This window comes from Sceloporus undulatus, chromosome 5 (genome assembly GCF_019175285.1).
Source record: "Sceloporus undulatus isolate JIND9_A2432 ecotype Alabama chromosome 5, SceUnd_v1.1, whole genome shotgun sequence".
Lineage (NCBI taxonomy): Eukaryota > Metazoa > Chordata > Lepidosauria > Squamata > Phrynosomatidae > Sceloporus > Sceloporus undulatus.
Genome location: NC_056526.1, coordinates 16954611 through 16970484, shown reverse-complemented (window position 1 = coordinate 16970484; position 15874 = coordinate 16954611). Strand labels below are relative to the sequence as shown.

At 40.5% G+C, this 15874-nt stretch overlaps 1 protein-coding gene across 1 annotated transcript in view; it reads left to right on the top strand.

Moving 5' to 3' along the window:
* Window positions 1-15874, top strand: part of PTPRO (protein tyrosine phosphatase receptor type O) — a 182857-nt gene that overhangs the window by 119288 nt on the left and 47695 nt on the right. Inside the window, exons 4-10 of the mRNA XM_042467850.1 lie at window positions 1286-1438; window positions 5271-5723; window positions 7120-7281; window positions 7875-8080; window positions 10273-10393; window positions 11830-12023; window positions 12739-12850. Of these exons, the coding sequence (XP_042323784.1) occupies window positions 1286-1438; window positions 5271-5723; window positions 7120-7281; window positions 7875-8080; window positions 10273-10393; window positions 11830-12023; window positions 12739-12850 (1401 nt within the window). The remainder of the gene's footprint in view (window positions 1-1285; window positions 1439-5270; window positions 5724-7119; window positions 7282-7874; window positions 8081-10272; window positions 10394-11829; window positions 12024-12738; window positions 12851-15874) is intronic.

The window sequence follows — 15874 nt, the reverse complement described above, 5'->3', positions numbered from 1 at the left end:
GTTTAATGCAAGTCTCTTGCTGGAACAGCTCCCACCTGCTTCCAGTCTGTTTCCAGGCATAATTCAAAGCACTACTTATGACCTACACCCCCATATGGCATGGATCCAGGTTATCTCAAGGACTGTATCTGCCTGTGCCTTGAGATCTTCTGAGGAGGCCCCCCCCCTTCTCTCCCACTAGCCTCCCAGGTACTGGAGCGAACATGAGAGAGGGCCTTCTTAGTGGCTGATCCCAAGCACTGGAACTTGTTTTCTATTGAGGTTAAATGGGTGCCCTCCGTGGTATCCTTTTGTAGGCAGAAGAAGACCTTTTTTGTTTCAGCAGGCCTTTGAGGCTGAATATTCATGGTGAAAGGACTTTTCTGTTCTTCTTTCTAATGATATTTATTTATTTATTTATTGTATTTATACTCCACTCTTCAGCCAAAAGGCTGTCAGAGTGGCTTACATTGTTTTAATTTTTTTAATTTTATTGCTAGTTTAAAATTGATAGTTTTATTGATAGTATTTTTAACTATGTATGATTTAATTTTGTAAAGCTCTGTTTTAATTTTTGTAAGCTGCTTTGACTCATGGACTAGGAAAATGGTGGGATATAAAAATAACAATATCAAAAGGGTTGGAGGAAGGTGATAGTTTAGGCTTCTGAAACCAACCAATATTGGGGAGAGGAATCAGGATTTTTGTGCAAAATAATCAGCTCTGCTATAGCCCCCCCCCCCCCGCTCAATTCCTAGGCTGTATAGAGATTTATTTATATTAATTATAAGGAAGCACAAAGAAATAATAAGTGGACCAAGCCACTGAGTTCCTCTTTCATACCTAGATCCCAGAAGACCAAGGTCTGCTCACCCCTGCCATAATAACTTTAAACTGTCAGTTTCTATGTTTGGTTTTTCCACTGTGGATATATCATGCAATTTCTCCCTTGGCAATTTGGCCTTGAAAAGCCCCTTGTGTACAGTTAGCATCAAGGACGGGGGAAATGAAATCATCTGTATGTAGAAATGTTCAGTGTCACATAGTACATGTTGCCAGTTGCAATTACATTGCTAGCTTTCATGTTTATTTCCCTAGTTTCTCTTCTAAGTACTTTTGACAGTCAGAAAGGAAGAGAGAGGGGAGTGAGAAAGAAAAAAGACCATAGGAAATGTGGATGTTAACTGTTTGTTTTTTTTAAAGAAAAGTCTTTAATGCAGTGCCAAGAAGTATTTACCTCCTAAAGACTGAAAAGCTGGGTCTTTGTACTAATTTAGTATGTACCATTTTGTTTACGGCTTCACAGACTTTTTTAAAGGAAAAACTGTTTTCAATCACTGGCTGCCAGGAATATGTTATAGCAACATTACATTTCAATTGGTATCTGAAGCAACATTCAACAAAAGCACGCTGGTGGAATATAGCGGGGTTAAGCATGAACCAAAACAGCATCGAACAGGTAAAAACCTATGCTGTATTCAGGCACACCAAATCTGTTGAGGGCTTTTCGTAGAGGGAACTGTCTTAGTCAGTTGCTGCAGAACAGAAGTGTTTTGTTTTTTACTGTGATTTACCCCTGATGTTGTGAAGTGATGGGTTTTGGTTTCAAGTGGGCATGTATTTTGTTCTGTTGTGCTGACACTGTTGCACCTTGATTCACTAACATTGTCCATACACTAAACTATGACAACAACCAGCCTGCTTAATACATGCAGTTTGCTATGTAACCAGCATCTCAATTCAAACCTTTGATGACAAACTCTATCTGTCCCCTTAAGTGCAACCTTTTAGCTCTCAGGGAGTAGGCCTGTGTTTCAGAGACTGTATATTATGTGGGACAATCACAGTCATGAAGAAATAGCTGCCCTATTTTCAAACAATACTCACCTGCAAAACCTACGTGTGTGTGTGTGTGTGTGTGTGTGTGTGAAAGAGAGAGAGAGATAAGGTGATTTTTCAGTTTTAGAAAATGCTACTTTGAGCCTCAAAAAAAAAAAAAAAGAGTCTTTCCACATAGTATGAAAGTGAAGAATCAACAGGCTTCTGAGGCTGCACTTGGAAACTAAAGTTATTTTTTGTGCCCGAGTGTGATTGTATTGCTGGAGCAGGGCTACATTAGGGCATTGGGGTGAAATGTTCTGAAATAAATTGGCAGGAAAACTAAACTGGAGTCTTCCACACTGCAAATACTAGTATTTTGTTCAATGCATGTGAACATATAAGAAAAAAACCCCAGCAACACTAGGATGCCCACATCTGTTTCATCAGGAGTGGGAGGCTGTTTTTGAAGTCATGATTGTGTTGCCCTTCTGCCACAAACAAAATTACAGTGACAAAACCTCATTGCAAATGTGTTGCCCTCCAGCAAAATCTCATTATGACTGATTCTAGCTGTCTCATTTTTATCTTACCTTCTTTTGCTTCTTTCTTGTTTCCCTTGCATCTGTCCTATGTTCTTTCTCTCTGTGCAAAAATGCCAGCTGCAAATTCAGTGACAGTCCAACAGGACCCTAATAGATACCTCAACTGGAACTGGTTGGCCCTTCCCACCCCCTGCCTTGTGCAATATTATATTACTATTAACAGCTAGCCAAAATTCTAAAAAAAAAATTGACTGTCTTGTTTTACTTATTTGGCACATATCAGAGGTAGCTGGTGGCTTCCTCACTACTGTGGTAGTGAATCTGCTCTGGGGTTTTCTGTACGTAAGGTGAAAAAGCTTTGCCTCAAAATAAGTTCAGCACATTGGCTATCCCCTTTAAAGTTGAGGTGGATTCACTGCCCCAGTGATAAGGGGGTCAAAAAAGACAATTTCTAGAATCACTAGAAAAGATAATGTTAGGAAGGGTAGAGGGTAGAAGAAAGAGAGGAAGACCACATGCCAGATGGATGGACTCAATCATGGAAGTGACAGGTGTGAATTTGCAGGACCAGAGCAGAGCAATGGAGGATAGGGGATCTTGGAGATGTCACATCCACAGGTTTGCCATGAGTCGGGAGGGACTCAAGGACCATTAACAACAAAAGCTAACACTGCACATGTATTTTCTTTTGTGGAATCTATATCGGTCAGTCCGGTAAAGCAGTTTGCTTCTGGAGCAATCTCATTGCTGGCATATTTAAAGGAAGACAAGCTATCCTTTGTTATGCTTTAGGCCATCTATATAGGCATGCAAAGAAATGATATTATTCTGTACCTCCTCCCTCTCCCTGGTTTCACTGCACTTGATCAGTTTATGCCTTGAAGCATGAAGACTTAGACTAAAAAAAAGACCCACAAAAGGCCTTGACAGGATAGCTATGTTATATGAATTGAAAATGGCATTTGGGCAAAGTCTGGAACCTATTTTAATTCTGTCTTGGAAGCATGCCCAAGTTCTTCTTCTAATCTTACAGGGCAGTAGGCCAGACTGTTGTACGCCAGCAGATGGCATGCATGCTTCCTTATTTTTCAGATTGCTTTTTATGAGGACAAAGGCAGGAAAAGCATGAATGAAAAAGAGAATAGCCAATAAAGATCCAGTGTGATGCAGGTGGGGTTGGGGAAGGGGGAAATATCCTTCCAAATTATATTAGACTATAATTCCAAGCATCCTTAGCACTGACTATTATGCCCAAAACTGATGAGATTTGCAATCCCACAGCTGGAGTGTCACATATTCCCCATATTTAAATTACTAATTAGATTACCATGGTCCCATCACTATATTTCAGCCTAACCTACTTCACAGGTTAAAACTGGTGATAGCAATTTAATTTCAGCAGCAAAACCAGTGGCAGGAAATTCAGTGATGATACGTCTCCCTTTGGGCTCCCCTACTACAGGAATTTTCCACCCCAAAGGAAGTAATATGGTGGGGGAGGAACTAAGATGGTGATCCATGGAAAGCTACCTTGATGCTAGATTTGCAAGAGAAGGACAATTGCAGGATCCCTTCATGCTAAACTCACATAAGCTATGGCCAGTTTATGGAGTGGCAGGAAACAATATGTGTTGACCCATTTCATATGTCAAAACGCATGCAGTTGGAAGTGCCAGTTCCAGGACCTATCACTGGGAGCAATAAACACACAGTTCTTACAAGAAAATCAAAATAAAGCTGAACATGAATCAAACTTTCAAAAGGAACCTTTCTTTTTTGAACTGGAATCAGGGCTGTCCCTTCCATAAGTAGAACAAGATATCTTCTCTAGCCATGGAGAAAATTATGCTGTCCATCCCGTAGTCATCACTGGGAGGGTCCCTGCTAGTGGTGAGCAGAAGAACTACATTCATCAAAATGGAACAATCACTACTTTGAGAAATGCACTCCACTGACCAAAAAGGCCAATCAGATCCAAGCACTTGTGCCTGAATGGCACCATGGAGCAGTGCAACCTGCTTTAGGCAGCCAGCACAGTTTTTCACAAAGTGAGTTTGCCTGCCTTCCAGTGGTGGCTGATGGCTCTCATATCAAGGAGCTGGTAGTATGGAACCCACTGCTCTGGAGTATGGTTGAGTCTTCTTCTTTAGAGGCTAGATGGTCATCTTTCAGGAGTGCTTTGAATGCATATTACAGCACAATCTGAATTGGATGGCGCTGTGGTCTTTTCCAACTCTGTGACTCTATGGTTCTTGAATCCAATCCAGACTGTTGCTTTTTAGTCCATTCCTGCTGCTTTATCTGGAGAGTAAGACAGAGGGCAAGTGGATGGTAGCAAGTGTGTGTGTGTGTGGGGGGGGGGTTGTGAGGTGATGACAAACTGGGTCCACCAGTGATGGAAAGGGAGACACTGGGAGGTGGTGACCATGTTTCAGGTGGCTAGAGAACTTGAGTCATCAATGACAGTGTCTTTTCTAGTTCAGATTTAACAGATTCCTGCAAGTCATGTTTGTGGTTCTGTTCAATTCAGAGGTGGTACCAGGTCTATAACTACACCAAATACGTGACCCCCTAGAAAAAACCCAGCCTCTTTCCTTGTTTGTTATGAATTCTGAAAAACAATATTGGTGAGAGTTGAAAGCAGCTACATTTAGTTCCTTTGTTCATGTAGAACCAAGCAGATTGGGATGGCCGATTTCAAAGGGAAAATCCAAAATGTTTCTGAACTGAGGAAGTAAAAAACATAAAAACCATTGGCTTAGGTTGATATTAATTCAGCAGTGTTGGGTCAGTTTATGAAAATTTACTCATCCACTTTTGCAAAGCTTTGTTGTATTCTTGCAGTATTTAACACACACACAGTGATTCAATGAACTGATTCCTATTGAAAGTGAGTGGGCTTTTTAAATGTGTTTTTATCTTTTCCAGTTCCCTACCCACCTCGAAACATTTCTGTGCGCATCATGCATATGAACCTCAATGAGAACTGGGAAGAACACAGTGGGAATTTCCCAGAAGAATCATTTCTGGAAATTCAGAATCCTATCGGACAGGAAAACATCCCTCATGTCATGGATGATCAGACGGAGCTTTCAACAGTGAACACTTCTTATACATGGCCCGATTACCACTATAACAGCAGTGATTATGAAGTCACATCTCAGCCAGATTGGTGGAATAATGAATCAGACTCCTCAGAGAATGGGGATGAATTTGTCAATGCAATGCCAACAGATTATGAGAACATCAGCCCAACTGCAGAATTTGGAACACCTTCGCCCAAACCTCCCTCATTCCTCCCAGTGCAAATGGTGCTGAGCTGGTTACCCCCAAAACCACCCACAGCATTTGATGGTTTCCACATTCACATTGAAAGAGAAGGTAATGTTCTGAACAAGTGGCTCTCATGTCAGTGGTGAGTGGTAAATCTGCACTGGCTTTTAACTGAAACTTTTAAAGGAGCTGTCTCAGGTTCTGAACCTAGTTGGGCAATAGGGGGTCAGCACCTTGGATAGTTCTTTTTAAGGAACATTGCCCCATTGGCATGGAAGTCATCTACTGCCACTTTGCAGTAGAAAGGCATCTGCTGTATGGTAGCAGACATTCTGAGGAGGAGCAAAACTGGCTGCAAGCTTTGATGGACCCTTAGGCTACTGGGGCCCACTATTACCTTTGAGTTTATGCACACACATGTGCATGTGAATATGCACTTGCATGCATGCACACATCCCACATTCACACTCCAGGTCTCTTGCTCTATCATGAAGCAGAGTAAGGAAACCAGGGATGTTACTAGGTGAGTGCAGACAGTGCAGACTGCATCAGGTGACACCCTAAGGGTGACACCACTGCTCCCCAAACATCTGCCTTTGGGCAAAAATGGGCTGTGGCATTCACCTGCGTCCCTTTAAAATGCTGAAGAGATTATGTAAGTGGGTTGAGACTCACTAGGAAGAGAAAGGAGAGGCCCCAGGATTTTTTAAAAATAATTTTTAATTTTTAAAAAACTAATTAATTTTTCTGAATGTGTTTAAAAATTATTTTTATTCTTTTAAAATTTATTTAGAAATATCACATCTTACCAAATTTTCACTTAGCCACTTGAAACAGTGTACATGTAAATACATTTAGTCTATGTGTATGATGCTGTAATTTGAAGGTATAATTTTAATTTTGCTAGTTGTTTATGTCACAACTATTGCCATTATACTCACTGATATAAGGGAATTATGATTTATGAGTAACATTAGTACAAAAAACTTTATTAAAGATTCTGTATGGTGTGTAATGGGAAGAGGTCAATGAGGTTAACTCAGACTTCTATCCTTTTGTAAGTCTGTAAAATGAGTATCCAGCTTCTTGGGGACAATTGGCTTACACATTGTAAACCGCTTAGAGACTGCTGAGTTCACTGATAGGTGGTATAGAAATGTAAATGCTTTTGCTAATGCTATATCTTCTTTAGGGCTCTCTTTTATGACCCCCCCCTCCAAACTACCAATCCCCGTAGTCTCATGAAAGGGTGGGTCATGAAAGAGTATTTACTTGACTCCTTTCAGGCTCAGCTAAAAGGAGAACAGAATGTTGTCAACCCTTCTCTCTCCAGAATGCCTTTCACCAGGACTGAAGCTGCTTGAGGCGAGCAAAGCTAAATCAGTACATCCCTGGCTTTTGCAGCATACTCAGCCATAGATCACCAGATAATAATAATTATATCTGTAGATAGAAATCCTGCAAATTTTATTTCATTAACATATTTTTCCATGTCTTGATTTAGAGAACTTCACTGAATTCCTAACAGTGGGTGAGGACATTCATGAATTTGTTGCTGATCTGAAAGAACCAGGGAAATACATGGTATCTGTTATGACGTTTAGTTCCTCCGGGTCATGTGAACTTCGAGAAAGCCAGTCTGCCAAAAGGCTCAGTTTTTATATTAGTAAGTCACTGATCGTCTTATACATCTGCAAGAATATACATCTTAAATCAAAGGTGGGGAATATATAGCCTTCCAGAACTACAACTCCTAGTTTTCTTCACCTGTTCTGCTAGAGCTGCTGGATGTTGCAGTTCAACAATATTGGAAATGCTGCACAGATCTCACTCCTGCCAAAAATGCTTTAGTTCACCATTGCTAAATGTTGGTTCTTCATTGCTTTCTGGCTTATGTTAGAAGGTAATGTGTTGGATCCAGACAGACAGTGAAATCCTCTGCACAGTTCCCTCACATTTGGTACTACTGAACTCTGTTAAACTTATATCTGAGTAGGATTGTGATATCGTTTAGTAGAACTGAAGTCTTATGGAAATGAATGAGGCATCTTAACAATGGCTTATGATTTGTTGATTTTAATGAGAACCAAGTACTTTGTCTAGATCCAACACCAAAATGTGTTGCTTTTTTGGATGTCAACTCCCAGAATTCCCTTCCAGTTTGGCCAAAAAAGATAACTTTTGCAAGCTCTGATCTGATCACCAATGAAGAGGCCAGTCTATGAAAGTGATTGCCACCTGTTTCTTGTGTTGTTTTAGGTCCTGTGGGAGAATTGATAGAGGAACTGACAGAGAAGCCTCAGAATGTCATGGCAACTGTGCTAAGCTCAACCACTGCCTTACTCTCCTGGACAGTATCGTCACAGGAGAGCAGTAACAGCAACAACACCATTGTATCTATTGTATCCTTGACATGCCAGAAGCAGAAGGAGAGCCAACGACTTGAAAGACATTACTGTACTGAGGTGAGCCTCAGTACTGTTTTGAGTTGGATCAGTTTGATGAGGATAGATATTGATTTCATTGTCTGACCAGAATGATTAAATCAATGGGACTTACATATGTCACTTCCATTGATTTTAGTTGTTCAGCTCTGAGCATGTCTTAAGTTGAGATGTGTACTGGGTTTTTATTTTATGTGACATTGAAATTCATTAGCATGGAATACTGGTTAGAACATCCTAAAATAAACATATACAATGAAGGTCCTAAGCAAGAGCACTAGTTTGTGCTGATTTGGGCCTAAATCCTATTAGTCCCAACTAAAGCAGACCTATTGAATCACTTGTAGAATTGTGAGTCAACATGTAGATAAATCCCACTGCGTCAGTATGTCTGCTCTAGCTGGGACTAAAATAATATGAAGGCTCTGGTATTCTAGAAGCACTTTGATGGCCTCAAACTGGTTGGGGAAAACATACCATGCCCAAATTACACAATTTGTTGTTGCTTACTGTCAGGTTCTCTTTGGCTTTGGCTCATGGACTCTGTGAAAAACAGCATCCATGAGGTCTTCCAAGTCTTTTAATCAAGAGTAGTGGCTTCCTTAATTAAATCCATCCATCTGCAATGCAGTTGTCCTCTTTTCCTACTGCCTTCTAACTTACCAAGCATTATTTTCTTTTCTAGTGAGTCATGTCTTTTCATGATATGGCTAAGGCACAAGACTCAGTTTACTGACCTTAGTTTCCAGGAAGAGTTCATGCATGCTTTACTCTAGGACCCATTTATTTGTCTTTTGGAAGCCCATGGTATCCATAGAACTCCAGCATCACATTTCAAATGAGCTGATGTTTCCCTCACTCAGACCACAGTTCCCAGAATCCCTTGCTGTAGTGGAGTCTGGCAGTTATAGACTAAGAAAATAACTTTTCCAAGCTCTGCAAAACAGGGAAGTATTCTTGTACTCCCAGGGTTCCAGATCTGCAAATTTGACAAGTCTTATGCAGCAGAGGTAGTGCTGAAGGATGGTAGGAGGTGAATAAATTCCTCATCCTTGGTATAAGAGATTTGTCTTCATTTGTATTTGACCACTCTAACTATATTCCAGAGGTGGGTTTTTTTTTGGGGGGGGGGGGCTATCCCACCAAATGTTTTCGATTACAGATCCACTAATTACATACCACTGGCCATGCTGTCTAGGGTGGCTGCCATACTACAGAATTAATGCAGTTTGACACTGCTTTAACTGTCAAGGCTTCATCCTTTGGAATCCTGGGATTTGTAGTTTATTTTGGTGCCAGAGCATACTAACAGAGAAAGCTTAATCTCTCACAAAACTACAAATCCCAGAATTCCATAGTATTGATTCATGACAATTAAAGTGTTAATTCTGCAATGTAGATGCAGCCTTGGCTACTGAGAGCTAAAGTCCAAAACAATTGAATAACAAACTTTAGTTCTTGTACACAACTTTTGCACTTGTTGTGTTGCAATGCAACTTGGCATCTGATTTCTAACTGAAACCTTACCTTTGGGAATGTACTCCTAGAGTTGCCAGATCTCAGGACCTGGCCCTAGGCCTCCAGTTTTCATGGGTCATCTCCAGGTGGCTGATCAGGATACGAGTCTCAAATTGTGATGGGCAAGAAAAAAGGGCTGCATGCAAATCTCCAGCTCTGCTAGTAGAGCAGCAGTTTGGGACCGTTTCCAAGGATTTGTTGGTTGATTGATTTGTTGCTTTAACTTGCAAAGATTCTACAGGGGTGTGGGTCTATGTATTTATATAGTTACTGTCCTCCTTCCTTGATAGGCATTGTGGCACCATGATGCCCTCCATTCTGCTCTGCATCCACCTTCTGGCTAGTAGGATATGAGCTATATTAAATGTTCCTTATCTCATCTCCATAACCAGGGGAGAAGGAATAATCCCTTCATTTCACCTCAAGCTGGGAGCAGCCCAGACTTTAGCTGAGATGCCTGTCTTAATTTCTAAAGAAGAATTTACATTTTCTTTGAATGTGTGTATTGGAATGACAAGCTGTGAGCAACTATACAGTAGTTGGTACTCAATCCATAACTCTGAATGACACTACCAGGGGCCATCTTTAAGTGTCAGGCTTTGGTTCATAAACCTTAGGGCCTGGATCAGTCTTGAACTGGCAAACCTAATTCTTCACTGTCTCTTCCTTACATGGGCTCTATTTCACATCTCTAGGTGAACACAAGTAGCAGCTTTATTGAAAACCTTGTTCCTGGTGCTCAATATCAAGTTGTGATCTACTTACGGAAGGGACCACTGGTTGGACCTCCTTCTGATCCTGTTATATTTGCCATTGGTAATCATCTTACATTTACTCTATTTGTTGTTTTTCATGACTGAAAGAAACATCTTTTTATTTAGAAAATGAGGAACAAGTGTGGTGCTGCTGAACTGCATTTTCTCTAAGCTTTTAGAGCAGGGGTAGGCAACTGCAGTAGGGCTGAGGGCTAATGGTCTTCCCTTGAGGTCCTCCAGGGACCACACAGTCCTCTTAAAATGCTAAACAGAAAAAAAGTCCTGGAAATCCACTTGTGGTTTTGAAAATATGGATTTTTAAAACAATGTTAAACAGTCTGAGAGACAGTTTATCCTGAGAAAAGTTCAGAAAAAGGGCTGTATGGGGACTCTAGAGGAGTTGGGTACCATTACCACAAAAACAAACTTGAGGACACATGTGGGAGGAGAGAATACCAAAGGGCCACCTTTTTCCATACTTGTCCAGTGCCATCTACTTTGCCCTCAATACCCACCCACATGACAGTGAAGCATTCAGATAGAGTCAATGCATCATGAGTGGATCTGATGGAAGTTGTAGGTCAAACCATCTGGAGGGTCAAAGGCTCTCTATCCTTGTTTCAAGGGATATGACCATTGCCCTTCTTTGAATCTAGCATTCCAAATTCTGATCTTCTTCAGCCTTGTGCACCCTCATACATTTTGAACTACAACTCCCATCATCCTCAGCCAGCAGATCCTTGGTTTATCACATCTGGAGGGCCCCAGTGAGACTGGGGGATTGAGGGTTATTTACCATCATACCAACTCAGTATACTTTTAAAATCTGACTTAGATCATCTGTATGCCCAGAAACTAGACTTAAATACATAAGTTTGTACAGTATATCTTACACAGAGACATCTGTTCTTTATTCTATCAAGTTACTTATTTTCTTAATAAGCAGGCTACAGTGGCTTAAATGTGCACAAAATACCCCCAAATATCATACAGCCTATAAAAGCAAGGTGAGAATAGCTCATCCACCTAATTTTATTTTTAAACCTTTAAAATGAAATGCAATGAAATAAGAGCAGAAACTTTCAAAAATGATTTGATTATGCAGTGCTGCATTGTAAGGCTTCAGATTATTTGGACAGCTTTGGTATGATGGCTAAATAGCTCTGGGAAACACATACCAAAGCATACAGTACTTATGCACAGCCTATCCTTTTAGTAGAATAATCTTTGCGACTACAGTGGATCCTTGTTATACGCTGGGGTTTGGTTCCAAGATCCCCCGTGTATAACAAAATCCGTGTATGCTCAAGTCCCATTAAGTATAATGACATAGCAAAATGGTGTCCCTAATAAAAAATGGAACATCAAGGTAAATTTATACTTTTTTGGAACATTTTCAAACCGTGTATGCTTAAATCCATGTATAAAAAATCCGTGTATAAGAAGGGCTGACTGTAATAGTAAAAATGTGAGTATCTTTTCATTTCTGTTTTGTAGTGCCAACAGGGATAAAGGATTTAACTCTTTACCCCTTGGGACCTAGTGCTGTGGTCCTCAGCTGGAACAGGCCTTACCTTGGTGTCTTCCGGAAATATATTGTAGAAATGTTTTATTTCAACCCCTCAACAATGACCTCAGAGTGGACAACATACTACGAAATAGCAGCAACCATCTCTTTGACATCATCAGTGGTAATATGCCCTGGTTACAGTCTGTTAGACATGCATGTCCATACCTGTTTACTGAAATATTCCAGTAGATTTTTTAACCTAGTGAAGATCATTAGTATCATTTATTTGTTAGAAACATTAATAACCTCCCTTTGCTTCAATGAGCTCATAGTCATTTACATGGCTCTCTTCTTCCCCACTTTACCCTCACAACAACGTGGTGAGGTAGGTCAGAGTGAGAGAAAGCAAAAGCCCCAAAATAATACAGTGAGTTCAAGGCTCAGTGGGGAACTGAGCTGGCATCTCCCGAGTCCCGGTTTACCACTGGTCTATAATGTACAATTCACTAGATATGGATAATTTCCACCTGTGAGTGTATGAAAAGAGAAGTTGGAGACAACCATTAAACCAAGCATTGTGCTTTAATCAAGGATGTAGACTTAGGGTGCATTGAAACTGTAGAAATAATGCCATTTGACACCATTTAAAATGCTGTATCTCCATCCTATGGAATCCTGAGATTTGTAATTTTGTAAAAAATACCTTGTAAGGTATTCTGCCTTTTCTGTAAAAGAGAGATGGTGCCTCACAAAACTAGAATTCCCAGGATTCTGTAGGATGGAGCCATGGAAGATCAAGTGGTGTCAAACAATGCACCTTTAATGTCACTGTTTAGATCTCATATTTTCAAATGCTAATGCTCTCTTTTGTCCTGCCCTTCTTGATGTTTGCTCAGAGAATAGGCAGCCTGCTACCTGCATGGTATTATAACTTTCGAGTTACTATGGTGACCTGGGGAGAGCCAGAACTGAGCTGTTGTGACAGTTCCACCATCAGCTTCATAACAGGTAAAGTAAGATTTGGTGAAAGCTTGACAAGAAGAATGCTTTGTTTTGTGGCTGTGAGGCTTTCTGCTGACCTAAGGGCCCTATGCCATAGCCTTTTCTCTGCATGCCTCCACATGGAGATAAAGATCACAGAGCCAGCCATGCCATTTGGTAGGGTGAGATGGCTGCCTGGTGGAATGAGTGCTGGAGATTCAGTGATAGCCTGAAATCTCTCCCCTTCCTGCCTCTCTCAGAATCAATATACAGTCTGCCTCCTGTATCCATGGATTCTTTATCCACAGATTCAACCACCCATGACTTGAAAATATGAACGTGTGTGTGTGTGTGTGTGTGTGTATTCCAAAAAGTGAACCTGATTTTTCAATTTTATATAAGAGACACAATTTTTACTATGCTGCTGTGTATTAATGGGAGATCCTGAAAACAAACCCCAGCAGATACCAAGGGCCCACTGTACATAGTATTTTAGGCCATTCAGGTTATTTTGGCATTTGAAGTGTAATATCCCTTAGGCAACTCTGCTCATTTGTGGTGTAAAAGAGAACAGCAACAAGAAGAACAAAGCCAGTAATAGAAAAATGAATATTTAAAGAAAGGCTTTGAGTAGGGTTCTGTACTGGTTTGATTGTACTGTTTTTAATTACTGTATGTATTTTTTCCATTATTTTCAGTGATATGGTTTACATTTTTTTTTGTGTAAATAGTGTTGTTGTTGGGTGTGTGTGTTTTTAAAAAGTATTACAGTTGTTTTCATTTGTAAGCTTCCTTACATTCCAATTCAGGGGAAGATGTGGGATAACAACAACAATTTGCTTTATGATACACAAAGGCTGCTGCCACACTGCAGAATTGATGCAATTTTACAATGGAATCCTATGCAATCCTGAGATTTGTAGTTTGTTGTGGCATCAAAACTCTCTTGACAGAGAAGGCTAAATATCTCACAAACGTACAGAATTCCACAGCATTGAGTCATGGCAAGGAAAGCCGTGTCAAACTACATTCATTCTGTAGTGTAGATGCATAAAGCCGTGTCAAACTGCATTCATTCTGTAGTGTAGATGCATACAGCCAAAATCTGCTTCCTCATAGTAGAGATCAGTGTGTAAGTGTGTAGAAGGGGAGTGTTGGATGCCATTCAGCTTGCTTTGTGTCCTCTAAGCTAACCTGTTGCTCTCAGACATGGTGAAGAATGCTGTTCTTTGACCAAAGGGATAGATGATTCAGTTTTTTAGTCTAGTGAGCATCTGTATACAGAAGGAAAGGGAGCAAGTTTGAATCAGGCAACAGGCAACACTTCAGACCACCCCTCTTCCTCCTGCTAGGAGTTTCCTCCCAGTAGTTATAGTACTATAATACTAATGGCAAAAAACCATTGCTCTTAACCTTTAGCCATGCTTCAAGTCCAAAATGTAAATGTGCACACATTTACAACACATTATCATTATGGTCATAATTTGAATGGCATTGCAAAATTGGGGGAAATGACAAATCCCAAGGGCCAGCATGCTACACCATTTCTTCATCCATGGAATGAAGTTGCATTTGGGCCTGAGCAGCGTGAGGGAAAGAAAATGGCAGCCAAAGAGAAACTCTGTCAGAGACAGTGACAAAGGAAAAAAGAAGAAGAAAGGGGAAATGTTGGATTTACTACAAAAAAGAAGCCCCCTCTCCTTGTCAAGAAATATTTGGGGTTGTTCATTCTCTTTTTTCTAAAACCCAGAGGGATGGCCATCCTATTTCACTGCCCATCAACTCAGCCATGTAATCTGGGGGGTCATTTGGTCTCTGCCTTCCTAGGGGGCTGTAAAAGGAACACCTCAAAGTCCCCAAAGTCATTCATTATCCTTTGAGCAGTAATAATTTTTCCTTTGTTTTTTCAAGGAAATCATTTTTATTCAGTGTTTATCTTCAGCACAGCTTGTGCTCTATAAAGGTGAGGGGCTGGTTAGAGCTCTCCTGAGTTCACTATATGGGCAATAAAGAGCAGATGTTTCTGTGTGTGTGTGACACAGAGAGAGAAAGAGAGAAAGAGAACAAGCTCCTAATACTTTGGAAGCATGTATTCAGAAGTTACCACAAGATATCACTGCATTTTGCATGTCAGAGCTTGTGAGAAGATGTAGTATAAGGAAGCATGCTGGAATCAAATTTTATTTAAAAGTAACTTTGTATGTACGTATCTAAATACCTGAGGTGCTAAGAAACACTATTAGTGAATTGCAAAGATGTGTATCAGGACACTGACAAGAGTGCCTGATGCATATTGGAGCCTGATGTGCATCAGTCCCACTGTGCAACAGTCACTTTGCCAGCTTTATTATGTAGTAACATAACAGCAGCCCTCTTCTGGATACAGATATTACAAAACTGTCCAGTTCTGATTCCTGTATATGTAAATCCACTTATGAAGACATAACTTCTATACAAGATGCCAGCCAAGATTAATAACTTTAAATCTTATATGGGATTACTCAGAAGTAAGCCCCAGGGGAAGCAGTGGAATTTAATCCTAGTTAGATGTATGTAAGATTGTGCCATGTTTCTCTCTGTGTGAGAAATACACTGGTGGTCAGGTGGTCAAGTAGGATCCAGAGAGTAGGATTCAAACCTGTCAGCTCATATGACATGAAAGGGAGCTAAGCTAAACATGAAGAACATTTTCCTGATGGCATGCATTTTTCAGTAGCAGAAGTGGTGTATTCTCTTCATGACAAGTTTTTGAGGAAACATTGGGCGGATCCCATCAGGAGTGTTGTGTAATAGTGAATTTCCTGCATTGTCAGGGGGTTGATGCAGATAGCCATTGAGAGCCCTTCCAGATTCTGCTTCTTCAATTCCCAAAGCTAATGATAGCTGCCTCTTGTGGGTGGAGGGGTTTTTTGCTGCATAAGGAAAGGTCTCCATAGAATGAGTCTACTTTTAGTATATACACATTGCAAAAGGTTTTGCACACACAAATAGGAGATAGAGATGATGATGATGATGATGATGATGATGATGATGATGATGATGATGATGATG